General features: G+C 51.1%; 7 protein-coding genes across 7 annotated transcripts; 2 read left to right on the top strand and 5 right to left on the bottom strand.

Moving 5' to 3' along the window:
• Nucleotides 1–1,192: 1,192 nt before the first annotated feature.
• On the bottom strand, nt 1,193–1,822 carry N7533_010006 (DUF3759 domain-containing protein; the record flags this gene model as incomplete). The annotated part of the gene is made up of 3 exons (XM_057106656.1): nt 1,193–1,434; nt 1,498–1,629; nt 1,807–1,822. 3 exons carry the CDS (start codon nt 1,820–1,822, stop codon nt 1,193–1,195), a joined length of 390 nt encoding a protein of 129 aa, XP_056955873.1.
• A 2,195-nt stretch (nt 1,823–4,017) lies between these two features.
• On the top strand, nt 4,018–4,770 carry N7533_010005 (alpha/beta hydrolase; the record flags this gene model as incomplete). Its single annotated transcript, XM_057106655.1, has 1 exon — nt 4,018–4,770. One exon carries the CDS (start codon nt 4,018–4,020, stop codon nt 4,768–4,770), a length of 753 nt encoding a protein of 250 aa, XP_056955872.1.
• A 209-nt stretch (nt 4,771–4,979) lies between these two features.
• Nucleotides 4,980–5,853, bottom strand: N7533_010004 (O-methyltransferase; the record flags this gene model as incomplete). The annotated part of the gene is made up of 2 exons (XM_057106654.1): nt 5,726–5,853; nt 4,980–5,534 (listed from the first exon to the last, which is right to left on the bottom strand). Exons 1-2 carry the CDS (start codon nt 5,777–5,779, stop codon nt 4,980–4,982), a joined length of 609 nt encoding a protein of 202 aa, XP_056955871.1. The 5' UTR covers nt 5,780–5,853.
• A 1,050-nt stretch (nt 5,854–6,903) lies between these two features.
• N7533_010003 (SNARE domain protein) lies at nt 6,904–7,728 on the top strand (the record flags this gene model as incomplete). The annotated part of the gene is made up of 2 exons (XM_057106653.1): nt 6,904–6,938; nt 7,020–7,728. The coding sequence occupies 2 exons, from the start codon at nt 6,904–6,906 to the stop codon at nt 7,726–7,728; spliced, it is 744 nt and encodes a 247-aa protein (XP_056955870.1).
• Nucleotides 7,729–7,930: 202 nt separating this feature from the next.
• N7533_010002 (histone chaperone napB) lies at nt 7,931–9,329 on the bottom strand (the record flags this gene model as incomplete). Its single annotated transcript, XM_057106652.1, has 3 exons — nt 7,931–8,058; nt 8,128–8,979; nt 9,212–9,329. The coding sequence occupies 3 exons, from the start codon at nt 9,327–9,329 to the stop codon at nt 7,931–7,933; spliced, it is 1,098 nt and encodes a 365-aa protein (XP_056955869.1).
• A 3,294-nt stretch (nt 9,330–12,623) lies between these two features.
• N7533_010001 (NmrA family NAD(P)-binding protein) lies at nt 12,624–13,814 on the bottom strand (the record flags this gene model as incomplete). The annotated part of the gene is made up of 2 exons (XM_057106651.1): nt 12,624–13,038; nt 13,171–13,814. 2 exons carry the CDS (start codon nt 13,812–13,814, stop codon nt 12,624–12,626), a joined length of 1,059 nt encoding a protein of 352 aa, XP_056955868.1.
• A 1,588-nt stretch (nt 13,815–15,402) lies between these two features.
• Nucleotides 15,403–17,274, bottom strand: N7533_010000 (putative lysophospholipase; the record flags this gene model as incomplete). The annotated part of the gene is made up of 3 exons (XM_057106650.1): nt 15,403–15,747; nt 15,828–16,192; nt 16,296–17,274. The coding sequence occupies 3 exons, from the start codon at nt 17,272–17,274 to the stop codon at nt 15,403–15,405; spliced, it is 1,689 nt and encodes a 562-aa protein (XP_056955867.1).
• Nucleotides 17,275–17,719: the final 445 nt, after the last annotated feature.

Genomic DNA, 17,719 nt, shown 5'->3' with positions numbered 1-17,719 from the left:
GAAGAGGGGGGATGGAAAAGGTGAAAGCTGATAGGAGGGGAAGCCAGACAGGATTGATCGAAACTTTCCAGAATCAGGCGCGATTAGCCGTTAAAGAAACGGTAGGAGGGTATGTGCCCAGTCTTTGAGCGCGTGAAGATAAGCGGAGGGAACATGCAGGAATTCAACCTTAAGAAAGTACCCCAGGCCCATAAACTAGGTAAATTTGGTAAATCTCCCCTCAAAACAAGGTGTGCCCTTGTCAAGAACCTGCAGATTAATCAGGTCAGAAGAAACGCCATCCCGTTCGGAAGAATAAAATCCAAAAGGCAAAAGGGTATTTTAGGATCGAGACAATCACCGAGCCCTATCGCGGCACGTGCGGAGAGAATGAGCTCATCAGGATAGGTGGAGGTCCTGAATTATGAGGCACCAAGAGCTTTATTGGTTAAAGATCCCCTCTAATTGGACATTACATAGGTAATTGGGGGGTTTGGGTCCACTGGTTCCAGATTCCGGACTGTGGAATCCAGAATGGGCTTACGGAGTAAACTGCCAGTGAGGGGACTTGCACCTGCATCTGTCTTTCTTATCATGTCGTACATCGCCTTACTTCGTACAATCCACCAACGCCTTACCCGCGAGAAAATATAAATAATTGGGAGGGAAAAAAAAGCAATTATACGGCAGAAAACTCATTAAGAGATCCACTGCCAATCAAATGCATCCACTTGAAAATTGCAAATTATCGATTCATCTTCTCGAAACTATCGAGGATCTACGTTTGACATGGAATGCGGTGTACACCTCTGGAATGCTCTCGGCGTGTTCTCATGGCAATCACTGGCTAGGAGATATCTGACCCTGCAACCCTGAACCCCCTCCAGTCGGACTGCAGGAGGCATTGCATACGTATTCCCTGAGGGCCCGACCCTACTCGTCCCGAATATCGTGCAAAAGCTGGTGCATCCACACGAGGAACCCGCATACGACACAGCTACGACCCAACTAATTCCAAGGTTGGCATACCGGTACTGGTACGGAGTACTACTGTAGATTTCTTGTAGGTAATTCATTTCATTTCATTGCTCGATCCACTTTCCCGCCTCTGTACATTCAACTCGGCGTACTCGTGGCCGGAAGATATCTCGTTATACTAGTAAACAAATGGTATGTATATTCGTCATGCGGTCCGAGGGAGAGAGTTTCCCATTTACCAGCGGCGCTCCTCCTCGAAACGGGGATGACGAGGGTAGCGGGAAGGGTCGTACTCCTCAGCACGGTGGTCGCGCTCGTAGTGCTCCTCGTACATGTGGTGGGCGTTCTTCTTGGCGTGCTCGTGGGCCTTGATTCTGTCAACCTCATCCATACCCTTGGACTCGGCGAGCTTGTCGACCTCGGCGCCGACAAGGCCCATCAGGGCCTCCTTAGCGAAAGCGTGCTTGACAGTCTTGCCTATACGGAAAATATGATTAGAATGATGTTATCTCGATATCATGTTGCCTCGCTATCACCTACCCTGCTTGCGCTGGTGGTCCTCGTAGGCCTTCATGCCGGCAAAGGAAGCGGCACCGGCAATGAGCTCGTGAGAGAACTTGCCCTCGTGCTTCTCGCCGCCGTACACCTTGCGGTGAGCATCGTCAGATTCGCCTGAAAAGATATGCGTCAGCCCGGCCCATTTGTCAATTTATCGCCGTATTTGGAAGGTTGTCGTTTGCCTATGTATGCATAGGGCTATGCATCATGCAAGGACGTCCATGATGGATGCATCGGCATCTATGCAATGCAGACATATGTGTAAAAGGGAAACACCAAGGGAAGCCTTACCCCAGCCGAAAACCATTGTGATTATATGAAGAGTGGTTGAAAAGGTTTTGAAGATAGAGTGTGATGATAGATGGAAAACTTCACGTTCGGGGAGGGGAGGGTAGGCTCTTATAGCCAAAACATAGCTCTACAGAACACTCCAGAAAGGCTACGTATTCAGCTCCGGATATTCAGGAGCCTTCCCTTTCTCTCTGTCTCAACACGCGCTGACCCACTCCATTGGCGGCAAGAGAGGGCTGAAGCGGTTTCCCGGCTGTGCAGGGAATACTAATCTTAGGATAGTCGCCAGGGAGATGGAGAGAACCCCTCCAGGATGCGACTGGACCACGGATCTGACTGACCATCAGCCCCTCCATGGGCCTAGTGGAGTGTGCAGATCGCGTTGACCTCACGCGGTTGGGGGTCTGGGGCGCTGTGAGGAGGGGCAATGGGGAAGCTGATCCAGTAAAATCATAGACGACGGTGCATGCTAACCGACCACGTCGTATGAGGACCAGATCGGAGGGTTGACTGCGAGCGCCAAGAGACGTACTGGGGACCATGAGGGGAATTCCTCTCATAATTACAGACTCGTGGCGGCAGGAGAAATTGTAGGGGCTTGGAGGAACCTCAATATATGGTACATACTGGGACTCGGAGTAGACTAACTCTGCCAATCTCACTATCATACTATATATGTACCACTTAAATTCATCAAGCAATATATTGGAGATATACTACATCGCTGTCTTCCTACAGAGGATTGATGTGTACTACCCTGATAGCTATCAATAAAAAACCAAGGGCCCTCGGCCATACCAGGACAGTATCCTCCGCCGTCCATTTCCGCCGAGTGGACCAAAGTGACCTCACACCCATCTGGAACCAATGCGATACATCGTCGCAGAGTGAATGAATACGCGTCCCACAGGGCCCAATAAAGCGCCGATCGGAATGACCCAGCGGGGCCCTCTCAGCCCTACTCCATCGGCATCGGGGCAAATCGCATGCACGAATGCCGTAGACCTAACCAGATCGGCACTAGTGATACAGACTCGTACTTCGGTTTACACGGTACGAAATGGAGCGTCGAGGGTGGGCGCTGTCGGAGGCCGGCGTTGCCGGGCCAAGCTTCTCTTGTCCGAGGCTTGTCCGCGCCCTATGAGGCCAGCTGTACCCCGACGATTCTTGGCATTCAAAGCCACGCAAGCGGCGGTGAAGACGAAGCTGGATAATGCAGAGGCTAGATATTCATTGTGTAGGAGGCCTATGTACGGAGTGCAGAGCACGATGGGAAAGTCATGGTGGAACCATCGAAACTCGAGGGTCCGATTCGGCTAAATGTTTCATTCCCACTTGAATGATGAATATCCATATAAATTTAGAAATACGACTGTACCTAGGTAACAACAAATAAGAGAAATCAGTAACCAAGAGTGGTTCATTACGTAGCACCGCCCCAGTGTGGCGCCTCCAGCCTCTATCACCAGCCACAAATCCATCTGTTTAGTTCGACATTGTACCCCTCTAGGGCAGTACAGACTCAGAGTGGGATTGTTGAATCTGTGACATCAAAAGACAGGGGAATCTGCTACGAGAATCATGCAATTTGACTGTGATCTTCAGATACCGGGATTCTAGCCCTACGGAATAATAGACTCTTGATCGTCCTTCATTGTCATGGCACCTATGACGGCAGTCCTTGTACTTCGAGCTGTAAAAAATGCTATAGTTCATCGATCATTGATCCCTCTGACCTCATTGGAATATTTCAGAAGATGGATGAAACAGATGGTGCCGCGGACAAAGGGCTTCAGTGGTGCCCACAGGAATAGACTGGGATCAACACTAGGCAGCGATTTTCCACCGCCGAGCATCCCAACACGAACGACTCCAAGTCCGTAATTAGGTCCAATCTGGTTGAGACACCCCCTCCGAGGCTTCCACCTTCATCTCACCTCATCGGTCAGACCGCTCCATCCTAGTGGCTTGGCTGACGCTAACTGAATAACAGACCTCTCCCTCAGCTGCCCGAAAGTAGCCACACGCAGCCACACTCGCGCCCCGCTGTAGCTCCGACAATTCCGGATCACCAGGAACGGCCTTGCGGCGCATAGGAAGTCCACTTGGTGGAAAAGAAACGCTTCATTCTCGCCTTGCAACCCTCTAACCGGCGGGCTTGGGCCTGCACACCTCTCAATTGAGGTCAATTCCTCCCACCACCATTTCAACATGCCCACCAAAGTCCCCGCCCCGTCGGACTTCCCCTCCCTCACCGTCACCGTCACCCCGTCACCTGGGCCATCCCCTTCCCCCAACATCCTCCTCCTCCTACATGGCCTCGGTGACTCCGCCGCTGGCTTCACAGCCTTCGGTCGTGCCCTAAACCTCCCGGAGACAACAGTTGTAACCGTGCAAGCACCAACCCCAGTCCCCTTCGATCTCGGCGGATTCCACTGGGGCGACGATGTCGACTTCGACGCCAGAACGGGAGCTCTAGACATGGACGCCGGGCTAACGCGCAGCACACCGAAACTCATCGAGCTCGTGCGCGGCACCTTAGTCAAGAAATGCGGGTATCGCCTGCGCGAGATCCTGATCCTGGGCTTTGGGCAGGGCGGCATGGCTGGGTTGACTCTGGCCAGGGAACTGGGCTTGTCTTCATCTACCGCTAGTGCTGAGGAGAAAGAGCCTCTGGCCGGTGTTATATCCATCGGTGCACCGTACCCGCTATCTGGTCAGCGGTCTGGGTCGAAGAACCGCACGCCTGTGCTCTTGGTGTCGGGGAGAGACTCGGCTGTTGTTTCCGATGGTGCGGTTACGAGGACTAAGGAGGTTTTTGAATTCGTGGAGATTAGTCGTTATTCCCGGAAAGGCGATGGCATGCCCTCGAATCGGGATGAGATGTTGCCTGTCATGCAGTTCTTTGCCAGGCGGTTGCGCAGTCGCCAAGGTGTGCCTGAAGGTAGTGTTGAACTTGGATGATATACCCATATACCCATAGATAATCTTGGAAAAGGAAAATTAGAGAAAAATGGAACAAAAAAATATTACTACTCGATCTGTGTATGCATAAGGCCATATTGCGTCGAAGGTGAGCAAACAATGTAGATAGTCCGCGGGCATCGAAAGAAGGCATAGGCTAGCACTGGCAGACGGGATACGATGCTAAGCAACGTTATGCCACTTCGGCCTCAATAATGCCCTGTCCGTCCCCTGGCGGATACCATTTTCACCACCCTGAAACCAGCCACAGACAACAATTTCTGCCATTGATTCCTCGCCCGCTCCATAGTGCTGAGATGGATACGCATCTGCAAATCCCACATAGTGGGCAATACCGCAGCATCCTTGTCGGCGACGATAAACTCCTCAATAATAAGCCTCGAGTAATCTTTCTTCATGGAAGCTCTCAAATTCCCCAAAATCTGCAAGCACTCTCCATCAGACCAATCATGAAGGATAAATTTCATGTAGTACGCTCGCGCGCCTAGCAAACAGTCAAATGTATACCCCATTCTCCACAAATAGAAGCTCGAACTTATCCTGAACTGGCTGTGGTTTGAATAATCGATAGTCTCCTCTAATCGATCGTCAAGTTTGACACCCTCTAGCACATGCGGCAAGTCCTGCAAAATTATCCGGCCCGGCGCGTCATGATGCTTCTCAAGGAACGCAGTCAAATACCAACCACCCTCAAAAAAGTCATAGCAGCATTCCACAAGATCAGAATAATCGAACAACCATTCCTATTGCGATTTGTCAGCTTTCTCGGCATAATGGAACGGCTCTTTATTTGCTTGGCTTGGATTTTGAAAGTTCACTTTGCGCAAGTATTCGGTGCTTTGGCCAGTGTAATCACGGGGGTATCGAATCTGCGTCGCGGAAGAAGCTGTTTAGTACCACCTCGGTGGATGCTCTGTATGAGAGGTTATCTCACGTACGGATATTTTTCTGTTGCATTGGTCACTCGAGCATTCATCTGCCGAGTCATTTCATTTGGGCTGTGAGTCCTGATATCATCTTCGACGACGAAACCGATCCTTGTCAGGACTCGTAGAATTCGCTCTGGATACAATGGATTAAATATTGCTCCAAGCCCTGGAGGCCAAGGTCGAACAAATTGAGTTCAAGTTGAAGTCCACGGGTTCGACGAATAGCCGGCCTAAACCTCCAGGGCTTGAAGTCGTATATGCTCAGGTGTCAGGCGCCGATTTCGAGATAAGGAAGCCTTTAAAAGACGCACAACCTTGTAATAAATTCAAATTCTGATCATCATTACACAGACAAATCAAGATATAAGGATATTCTAGGTCGACGGGCAAACTGGTCCAGTTGTCCTGTGCAATCAGATCAACTAACGCCTCTGTGCGAGCCTTGTAGGTAAAACAAACCGGCAATGACCCTAGTGTAATGGCAAATAACACCCGGAATATCATCGCCTAGTGTTGGGTATTGGTTTTCCTAAATCACTGCGGCTCGCAGCATGAAATACGTATGTGTTGAAATCCCTAAGGAAATGGTGTAGATAGCCCGAGTTATCATTGGCTATTGGGAGACGTTTTTCATCAAAGAGACTAGGTATTAATGGGGCTACGAAATCGTTTCTCGGGCGAATCTCAAGATTTTCTCCGTACTTGTAGAACTCATAGGTGACAGATAATCTAGATTCATCGAGATAAGGTAAAATTATTCTGAAGATTTAAAGCTTAGACTTGAGTTCACAGGGCTTATGAAACTTGAATGACTCCGAGTCCTGAACACTGCTCGGATACTAGTAGTATTGTGCGGATGTAGTCCTCTGCACAGTAGCTATACTTCCGCACAGCAACCACGATCCCCAACTTCAAGTTGAATATATTAGTATGAGTTTCTTCCCAAGTGACAAAACTTCCTAAAACTAGTTAAGAGAAGAAGTAAACGAAATGAAAAATACTTAGTAGCCAGAAACTAAAACCACTGGCAATACGACGGTCTTTCAGCGCAGCTCAAACCCGCCGCTTCCAGCCACCTTAACCCATAGCACGTGATCCGAATAACACACGGGGAAGCTGACAGCTCCGACTCGTCCCCGTCAACGCCGACTTCCCTCAGACATATACCCCAAACACCACAACCATGGAGCACGCCGACCCATTCCTCCAAGTCCAAGCGTAAGCGACGAACCAGATAACCCTCCACTTAAAAAAAAAACAAACACAAGAGCTACAAGCTAACAGTTTCCAACCATACAGTGACGTCCTCTCAACTCTCCAATCAAGCCGCCCCCTCTTCTCCTCATACCTACGAATCCGGTCCCTGGCCAAAAACCCCTCAAACCCCGAACTCAAGCAATCGCGCTCCGAACTCGAAACCACCATCACAGAACTAAGCGCCGACCTCGACGACCTGGTCGAAAGTGTGCGCGCAATCGAGCAAGACCCCTACCGCTTCGGCCTGGAATTAGAAGAGGTGCAGCGCCGGCGCAAACTCGTCGACGATGTCGGGGCCGAGGTGGAAAAGATGCGGCTCGAGCTGCAACAGACTGTGAATCATTCTGCGGAAGCTGCGTTGCCGAATCCGACGGAGTTTGACGTCGCGCTGGAAGAAGAGGAGCGGGAGCGGCAGCAGCGTGGTGGGCGGGATGATGAGGACTACTACGCTTCAATGGAGCAGCAGCGGCAGACGGAGCTTATGCATGAACAGGATGAGCAGTTAGATGGTGTGTTTCGGACGGTGGGGAATCTGCGTGAGCAGGCTAGTCATATGGGGAGGGAGTTGGAAGATCAGGCTATCATGCTTGAGGAGGTTGATACGTTGGCTGAGCGGGTCGGGGGAAAATTGTCCAGTGGAATGAAGAGGATACGACACGTTGTTCGTGAGAATGAGGGTAAGTTTGATCAAGTCTACTTCTACTGCCTGCTACTTCTGCAGGATAACTGCTCTGTTCTGGGAGTGGGTTGATGGGGTGGGAATCATGAATTTCAAAACTAACTTTTTTTTACCTAGATACATGGTCTTCCTTTTGTATAGCGGCGCTGATTTTCGCGCTCATCCTATTATTAATTCTCGTTATCATCCTGTGATAGTACATCAATGGCGGCGGCGGGACCGCCACAATCACACGGAGCATGGCGTTTCATGAACATCATTCAAATCAAATGATTTAGTTGCGGGCCTTCTTGGAAGGGCGCGACTCGCCCTCACCAGAGTCCTCCTCCTCATCCATGGCATCAATCTCGTCCATGTCGAGGTCCTCCATGTCAAGCTCATCGCCCAGACGGAAAGACTCAACTAGAAGAAGAAATAAAGTCAGCTTTGGTTGCTCGTGCTAGGAATTTGGTGGGTTATGGATGTACTCACCATAGTACTTCATGGCGTCGGTCCAGAGGTCCTCAGCGAGAGAGATAGCGAGCTCCTCACCGCTGGGGAAGATCTCGGCATCCTCGAGGTCATCAGCGAGCTCCTCCTCAATGTCATCATCCTCATCATCAGAGTCATCGTCACCCTCAACCTCCTCACCCTTGAGGATCTTGGCGAAACGCTCATCGTCCTCCTTGTTGGACATCTTGGAGATAGCGGCGGAGACATCACGGCCACGGTAACCGAAGAAAGCGAAGAAGCTGGAGCCGGCAGGGCTCTCGGGGTCCTCGTCCTCGTCATCCTCGTCCATGTCCTCCTCATCCTCCTCAGCCTCGACCTCGGCAATCTTCTTGACGAGAGCCTCGTACTGGGGGAGCTTCTTGCGGTCACCACCCTTCTTCTCGGCATCGAACAAGTCGCAGGCAGCATCGAGCAGACCCTTGGTCAAGTCCATGTCCTTCTTCCAGTTGATGCGGACGGGGTCGGAGACCAGGCCCTCCCAAGTCAGGCGCTTGCCCTTGGAGGTGCGGATGATCTGCTTGCGCCAGTAGAACTCCTTAACGAGCTGAGAGTTCTCGAAGAAAGGGTTCTCCTCGCCGGACTGGAAGTCGAAGGTGAAACGCAGAGAGCGGGGCTCGCCGTTACCCTGAGCGTCGACCTCGAAGCGCTCGACGGTCATGTTCTTCAGGGCAGCGCCGAGGACGGCGGCATCGGTGGGCAGGATGTACTCATCGATCTCAGCGGGGGCGCTGGAGAAGACGCGGATCCAGAAGTCGCTCTGGACCTCGGGGAGGCTGATGATCTCGTTGCGCTTCTTGAACAGAGGCTGCAGGATGGGGACAGACTTGCGCACTGTGGAGGAGAAAGGAGGTGGTTAGCCAGGATTCAACTTTAGACATAGAGCATCGGAAATCGATTCCATGATTGCATTCCCATTGAGCGAGAGGACTATTGCAGAGTTTTTTTTTTCTTCCTCTTCTTCACCGTATGGTCTGGTAGTCGTGCAAATGGCCCTCTCGCCGTAACGGGTCACACGGCGGGGTAAGAACGAATGGAATGGAAAGAAGGGGGGGATTGGACATACGCTGCTCAACCTCAGCACGGATGAACTCCTCCTGGAGGTGGGCGATCTTCTTCTGGGCATCCTTGGGGATGGCGGGGGCCTCGATGTGGTCCATACCGCACTGATCGGTGCCGCACATGATGTAAATATGTGAAGGTGGTGGGGGGAATAAGCTCGGAGTAGGGTAGTAGAGAGTAAAGTAAAGTAAAGTAAAGTAAAGAGGAGCAGGAGAGTGGGAGAGGGTATCAAGATATAGTAGGTAGAATGAGAAGGAGGAAAAGAATCGAGGGATAAGGAAAGTGGAAGACGCTAGCAGAAAAAAAAAAAGTCCAAAGTAAGAAATTTCCGGGAGATCACAGCTCATCCATTCGCATACGTGGGGGGGGGAGGGGGAGAAACAGCGGAACACAGCTGGGCCAGGCGGATGTACAAAGTGGGACTGAAAAGTACTTTCTCAGAGTGACCGTTGCTAGGGAAGATGCGGGGCAATTGAAGTGTTTAGTAGGTACCTCTGAGTACCTTCCAGTACCTTCAAAGTATCTTAGCTTGGCTTGGAAACTTCAGGCGGTCTGTTCTGCACGGACATCTGGTGCCTGAGGCGATGGAAGTTTTTTTTTCTCTTCTCTTCTTCCGTTTCTGTTTCTACTACTTTATTAGGTTTAGTGTTCCACATGTGACAATGGAAGAATTTACCCTGTGTACGAAAGAGAAGCTCAGATAGGTCTAAAGCCACAATCAGCTTACCATGGTAGCTGCCCCACGTTTTCTTTCCTGCCCCTCCATAGCTTCAACTTCAATTTTGATACACCATTCTTACTAATTCACCCATTTCATCCCAATCACTCTATCCCTGGAGTGCTATCAGCAATACGTGTAAACTTTGGCTTGGACGGGATTGCAATCATGGAATAAAAGTGGAGTTCGTGGTCGTGGCTGAGGTTGGTTTGGTGCCCACTTGGGCACACTCGCCGCAGTGGAACATATCCTCCTCTTTGCCCCTCGAAGAATTTTCCTTCTTTTTGACCGCTATATTTCAAGTTACCTTGGCTCGCTTTTTATGCCGAAACATTGATATGATTTATTACGAGGGAAATAGCCTACACATAATATGACTAGTACTATCTAATGCCAGGGTGGTAGATAAATCAAGATGGATAGTATGGTAATGGAATCCATGGATGTCTATTTATAGTTGGAGGAGATGAATATTAAGAAACGGCAGAACCTTCTCAAGCGCAGCCTTGACAACCTTAGGCTCATAATAAAGCTGAAATGTGACAAACCAGGAAACACAAGGATGTTTCTCTTTAGAAGCAGCCCGTCCATAACTTGAAATCTCATGACTAGCACGATACGCGCCAAACCCAAGAAGTTCTACTAGTACGAGGTTACTGCATATCCTACGTAACTCCCTTCCATTCAAATTATCTCAGATAATAGTGATACCTAAAGTAAGTATCTATCTTCAATATCAAAAGAATTCATAAGCTAGGTTATATCCACGCCTCAAATCTGATAAAGGAAAGCCGTCAAGAAGAGGGAACATTGCAGCTACTAGTAACAACTACTTAGATGGAAACATACTAGTATACTAGTAGCTATATATTAGCGTAAGATAGCGTATCTCCTGATAGCCTCTAAAAGTTCAAGTAATCATCCATTCCGCCCAACTTAATTGCGCTTCAGGGTTCTACCTGAATAATAGTCAACGAAGTGCGTATACTTAACCTTGGAACTATGTTTTGATGCGGAGACGCACCTTGGACCCTTGGTATAGTTATTCTTACGATCTTAATAAAAGAGATTTCTCATAGCCTCGTGACTGCGTCCCCGACTGATTGCCATTTAAATTGGGTGTTTTTCTCTCACTTGGCCTTGCTAGAGGGAGGAGGTCGATAACGAAATACAAACCGACGATGACTAGCAGCCCTTTCGGACCGCCTGACAAAGGCTTTTCTTCTCATTCTAAGAATTGGGGCCTACCCGTTAGATCAAGAATCAGATTAAATACGAGGGTTGATGAGTTGAACACCTCATTGAATCGCTACAAGGTGTCCCCGATCGGGGGCGAGGCGAGCCCTAGGCGTAGGCTACCAAGCCGACGAAGGTGCAGAAGGCAGAGAATCAGCTGCAAAATCCGGGGTACCTTGGGTAGATCTACAAACATCGTTCCATGCCAAAATCATTCGGCGTGGTCGTAGACGCCCATCCACATCCGCCACAAATTGAAGCGCCATCCAATTACGGAGTCACTAAGAGGGTACCCGAAGGTATCATCAACCTTTAAGAAAAGCAACATCCTATCTTATCACCGATCACCGATAAGCCTCAATCATAAGATTTGCCACCAGGTGGCAATCCAGCATGGTTGCTTTTTCCGACCCTCACAGCTTAACCTTCTTGAGAGAGAAGCGGGCCCTGAAGAAAGGCAATCTAAGCATGACTTTAATTCAACCTTATCTAACTCTATCCGATCCGCATGCGGAACTACCTTGACGCATTCCCTATAGTACCCCAGCCCAGAGCCGCGGTATACGATCCCCCCCCCCCCAATCGCTCGCCATTCGACAGTCCAATTGCTGCGATCGCCGATCAATCGTGAATATCCGGGTTCGGATTATTGGAGCATATATTTGCGCGTAGGACGAGGTCGGGCTCTGGGCTGTTATTGGTGGGATAAGGCTGCGACAGGGTTTGATAAACGGGTGCGGTCTGAGTGGAGGATTTCAGTGGCTCGGACCTGGGGTTGGGATTGGGATTGGGAATCATGCTGCGTATGACTGTCAGACGATCCTTGGCTTGCGAAATACTCGATCCTATGGGGAGGTGGAGGAATAAATGATAGCCATCAAGGAAAAATTGCGGAGGGGCCGCCTAATCGATAGGAGAAGTCGACAGGGGGGAATCTAGAAAGGGTAAAGTAGAGCAAACAAAAACCAAAGTTAATCATGAGCCAGAGCATGAAAGTCGTAATGTCTCATTCGAATAAATTTTTTTTTTTCAGAGCTGGATTTTCCCATGTCATGGACACTGGGAGGAGATCCGCCCGCAAGCAACAGTAAAACTTTTTTTGAGGTGGCCGGGTCAGAGATGACGATGAAGTCTCCTTCGGCCGTCTCCGGGGCATCCTTCCAATTAAGAACAAGTAATAAAAGGAGAAAGAAAAAGAAAGGAGAAGAAGTCATGACGTCCCATATAAATTTCCCATGCCCGTTCGCCAAGAATGCAATGATTAGAGCAGAATCACAAAAACAATCGCGAGGCAGGTTTCCACATGCATGGACATCATCACCATGCACGTCTGCCGGGGATAGAACTGTCGTAAAAAGAAGAGGAAAAATGAAGAAGTAGAGGGCGAGTAAAGGTGGGAAAGAGGGAGGAAGAGGGAGAGGGCAAAGAACCGGAGACTATAGACTAGACTAGCTGGACACCACTATAGCATCCAATCCAGTCCATTGGCCTCTTCTTCCACAGGGAAGACTTCACGCGCATATTCCTCCATATCCCTCCATCCCTGCCACAAATGCCGAGCTTCGTCCGTCACGCGTAGCGAAACCACCCCACCCGGTCCTTGCATCATACCAGCACCGGCACCCTTTCCACCCGCTGGGCCAAGACCCTTGGGCGAGCCAGCGGCTGGCTGGGAAAACTCGGGCTGTGGGAAATAGGGCGCGTTATCTTCACCGAACAGCAGCTCGAGGGTCTCGAGCTGTTCCCGGTAGCCGGGCGGGATGTTGACCTTGATTTCAATTTTGGGGACGCGGACGTAGTTGCAGGGCCGATTGAGGGCTCGCTGGAAGGCGGCGCAAACTTGATTTGGCGAGAGGGTTTCGAATGTGAGGGCGATTCTGTGATGAGTGGCGTTGGTTAGTTTCGATTTTCGCTTCTTTCTCGTACTTCATGCTGAATACCCCTCTCCCTCTCTCTGGTGGAGGGGTAGAGGGGCTTTCGGGAAGGATTGCCGAGGCTTCGGAACTCACCGATGACCATTCCATTTCTTAGGACCGTCCTTGAAAATTTGTAGCAGGGTTGGGCCTACGTCGTGCTCGGCGTCTAACCAGGGTAGTGGGGTTTCCGGGTCGAAGGGGGCGCGCCATTCGAAGCTGCCGTCTTGCAGGACCTCCATTTGGAAGAGCGGATAGGGAAGACTGGTGAAGTTGTTGTTGTAGATTCCGGCGTAAACGAAGGTTGAGGGCATTGCGAGCTGGCGCACATAGTTCTCGACGGTGAACTTGGGAGCCCACTGAGGCACGGCGGGCCAAGGGCCATGGACGGAGTGATCCGGCATGCTGCTATAGATGTAATGCTGGACTGTACCGGCGCGTTTGGCGGCGTCGGCGAGCGCACGGCCGATAGCGACCTCGTCACCGGCTTGCGACATGGTGTTGATAAAGGCATAATTGGCGCCTTGGAAAAGGACATCCATCAACTCGGGGTTGTTGAGAAGCGGGCCGTGGATGAGGGTGACATTGGGTAGACTGCGGAGCTCATCGGCGACTATACCCTTGAGCGAATGAATCTGAGCGCGTACGGAATATCCGACGGCAGAGGCGACACGAATGAGGGGGGCAGCTTGCCGGCCAGCCGCGTTGACGACGGCTATTGTCTTCTGAGGTTGTGTCATGGGGGGGAAGATGGTGTAGGGTCGGAGGAATATGCGGAAGAGAAGCCCTTTGCACGGGGGAGATGGCGGAGGGAGAGGAGGGAGAGCGAGGGGAAAAGGGGAGGGGGAAGTAGAAGGGGATTAAAGTGAGATTCAATCCAGTGGAAGTGGATCTGAGAAGGGGAGGGTTAAAAGATAAAAGAAAATCCGGAGTAAAGGCCTTGGCGAGAAAAAATGGAGGTGAGTTGCGACAGTGGGGTACCTTGGGAAGAGGGGGGTGTATGTAACAAGAAAACCTTTTGGAAGGGGTGCTCCACTGATTAGGCGATGGAAACAGTCATGGATCTGCGAAAATTCAATTTGATTCTATCATATTTAAGTGAGTAGTGGTAGTGTGGTGAAAACATTCCACGGTAGTATAGGCATCCTCTAGTCTGCCACCACCAACTACACTATCTACTATACTATCTACCACCACCTGGGCACACTATACTACCACTCCTCTACCACCATTCGACTCTATACTATTTCCCCTCTATTCTGTACCCATCTAACTCCGTACTCTGAGTACTCTCCAGCACCCATGACACCATCGCGCACGTCTTGGGGATTTCCTTTACGTAAATCGGCCTCCAGCCGGCTCCAGTTTCGCTCCAGTCTCGCTTCAGCACAGCGGGATCATCATGGCCACCCGTCGGGTCCCAGCCCAATACTGATAGGCGCTCATCACCGACTGCCCTTTAAGCTATGCCAAGCCGCCTGGATCCTCTGGCCATGATAATCAAGAGACATGGAGACACTGACGAGGTTCAATGCGAAAATCCCGCAGTATCCCGACCAACAATCGGCCAGGGGCGGTCTCACGTGGTTCCCAGTGGATTCCTGCGCCTCCAATTTGACCAAAAGCCACGGGGTACTAGGGGACTAGGGGTATTACCAGATCACCAGACTCTTTTGTGGCAACCTCGAGGAAGCTTCTAGCCAGGGCGAACGTCGGGGTTTGCTATCTACTTTGAGCAGGTCCTTAAAGTCCCTGGTCACCTTGAGACGCGGTGAGCCATCACACATTGATAATTTGTATAATGTACGGAGTACAGAGTACTCCGTACTCTGCACTCTATCTACCCCAAAAAAAAAAGAAATATAGACGCCACTGCAATGTATACTCCATTCTAGGTAGTATAGTCGATGAGACCATCAATGACGCCAACTCGCCGAGTCCGACACAAGCAAGGCGTGACCCCGGACAGATCACAGATCACACACACACACAGACCACCTTCAACTATCCCCTACCGGTAGGTTACTCCGTACTCCGTCCAGACAGCCTCAGTCCTTATCGCTGGCATTACCCCACTATTTACGAATGGTTGGGGCCTCTCAAGCCCGGCGGCAAGGCCCGATCTCCGCGGAAGCAGAATCCCACACCCAATAATCTCTCTCCGTGCTGGCGTGATCAGTGCGCTTATTCTATGTACTCCATGATGTGACCCGTCCATGGCCTATTCCCCAGGAACATGGCTTCGTCCTTTCGGAATTGCAGCAGGGAACTTGGGAGAAAATAAAAGGGCATGTGAGCATGCGAGCATCTCTTTCAGCCCATCCTTTTTCATGGCGCTGACCCAGCCATCGCCCGATTCCACCCGTCGCCATCGTCACCAGCACTACCCCTCATACTATCCTCGTCCAGTTCGCGCTGACTGTTTTCTCTGGGGTCAATACCCGCCAATCCCCAGACGCCAGGTCGTCGTCGAGCGAGGAGTTCTGCCGCCGGTCGCTCATCCGAATGCAGGTGCGCACCGGACTTGCGCAGAAGGAGGACGTGCTCCGAGAGTCCTGCATTGGCGGCCAGGAACAGCGGGGTGCGTCCGGCGCGATTCCGCAGATGGACCGACCCGCCTTGCGACAGCAAGAAGTGAAGGATCGAGACGGAAGGTGCCGTCGATGCAACATGCTGGACATGGTATTAGCATTAATTCGCGTGACTAGGCAGTAATCGCGATCGCGCGCCATTCTTTCCCAAAATTTACTCACAATAGGTGTGTTGCCCGAGTAATCCTCGTCATTGAGCAGCCAGTGATGCTCGATCTTCATGATATCTTGGACGCGCTCGAGATCGCCGTGGGCGATGGCGTACGCCATCGCGGTGAGGGTCTGCACGCGCTCGGGAAGGGGCCCGTCTGGATGACGGAATACCGGAAGGGAAGATTCGGTCAGTTCGCCCCGTAGTGAAATCGACATATACTTTGTTACGGTTTCCGGGGACGAGTCCGGTAGTGCGAGGAGATATGCGAGTTTCGTCAAGGCACCTTCGGTTGTCATGTCGAGGCCGGCCACGACGCCGGCCCGAGATAGACTCATGCCGGTAGCGTAGACAGGGCTGACACTACCCGTGAGACCTGTGGAGTCAAAGGTGAATTAGTATGTGGATACAACATCTATGTGAGAAAGCAAAAAGAAAGAAGAAGAAAAAAGCAAATATGACATTAAGGGAATGCTTACACTGGGTGATGTTCACAATCACGATGCCCCGCTTGATGGCGCTGGCGAGCACGTTGATCATGGCATTATCCTGACCGGATGGAGCATTTCCAGCCCCGAATGTCTCCAACACGAGACCACGTAGACCGTCCAGCCGGAGCACTGCATCCACCATCTCTGGCTTAATACCCGGGAATATGCGCAGGCAGGCAACGTGGGCTGTGTCGAGATTTGTTTGGATCGAGAAGTGCTCCAGACTGGTGGGTCGATGCACCATATCCCAATCCACATTGGTGCGCATCGAAGTAGTCACGGCGAGTGGGGGCAAGTTCGGCGCGTTGAACGCGGCAAAGTCACTGGCAGCGACCTTGGTGGTGCGATTTCCTCGGAAGAGCTTGTTATTAAAGTAGAGGCAGACTTCCGGAATCATAAAGTGGCCAGCCACGACGAGCGATCCGAGCAGGTTATCCGTGGCATCATTCTGGAGCTCCAGCATCGGCGCCTGTGAGCCTGTGAGCACGACCGGTTTGCCTAGGTTCTGTAGCATGAAGCTCAGTGCCGAGCAGGTGTATGCGAGACTGTCTGTGCCGTGCAGAATGACGAAGCCGTCGAAGAGCTCGTAGTTTTGGAAAACGGTTTGCGCGATCTCTGCCCATCCCTTGGCGTCGATGGAGCTGCTGTCCAGTAGCTCCTCGAATTCGTAGACTGTGTACCGCACCTGGCGGCCATATCTGGTAATTGGAGTTCGCAGACTGGGGTGTGCTGTGACATCACCCGAGGGTTTGGTCACTACATCCATCGCCGTCGCAATGGAGGCATCGTTAAAACAAGGCACTCGGGCCATACACTTCTCCTGGAACCCTCTGGCAGGCACAAAGCCGGACGGTGATTGTTGCATGCAGATGGTTCCTCCAGTCATGATAATCAGTACTCTTGACTCTTGTACATTCTCCTCATCTGGCAACTCCAGAGGGAGCGAGGTCGTAGCCGCAGCCATCATGATTGTGCAGTGTGTAGTAGATAGCGCGGTTGGGTATGGAACCACGAGTTAATAGCGCTGTACCTGGGTAAGCCGTTGATATCAAGATTGACTGGGTTCTTTGGCAGGGAGCTCAGAGCTGTGTAGTCGATATGCTAAACGCCGAGCTTAACCACTTGGAGCCCCTCCAAAAACGAAGATCGGTTTCAAGCGGATTGCGGGGAGGGAATGACGTTAGATCAGAGATTTCTTGTCTGAAACTCCTGGTTTTTATTTTGCTTTTCTTCGTTCTCCAACTTTCAGAAACCCCCGACTCAACTGTGCTCAGACCGAGAGAGAAAAAATGAGATCGTACGTCGCACGATTGGCTGTGATTGAGTCTTTTGGCCGAAGTTGAGTGGGAACTCCAACTGGATGCGGGTCACTTTGGCCCTCCGATTGGAGAGCCGGTTTCACCGACCGGCGG

This window comes from Penicillium manginii (assembly GCF_028828005.1).
Source record: "Penicillium manginii strain IBT 31320 chromosome Unknown utg000007l:1.0-2284322.0:1.0-2285126.0, whole genome shotgun sequence".
Lineage (NCBI taxonomy): Eukaryota > Fungi > Ascomycota > Eurotiomycetes > Eurotiales > Aspergillaceae > Penicillium > Penicillium manginii.
This window is presented reverse-complemented; position numbering and strand designations above follow the sequence as displayed.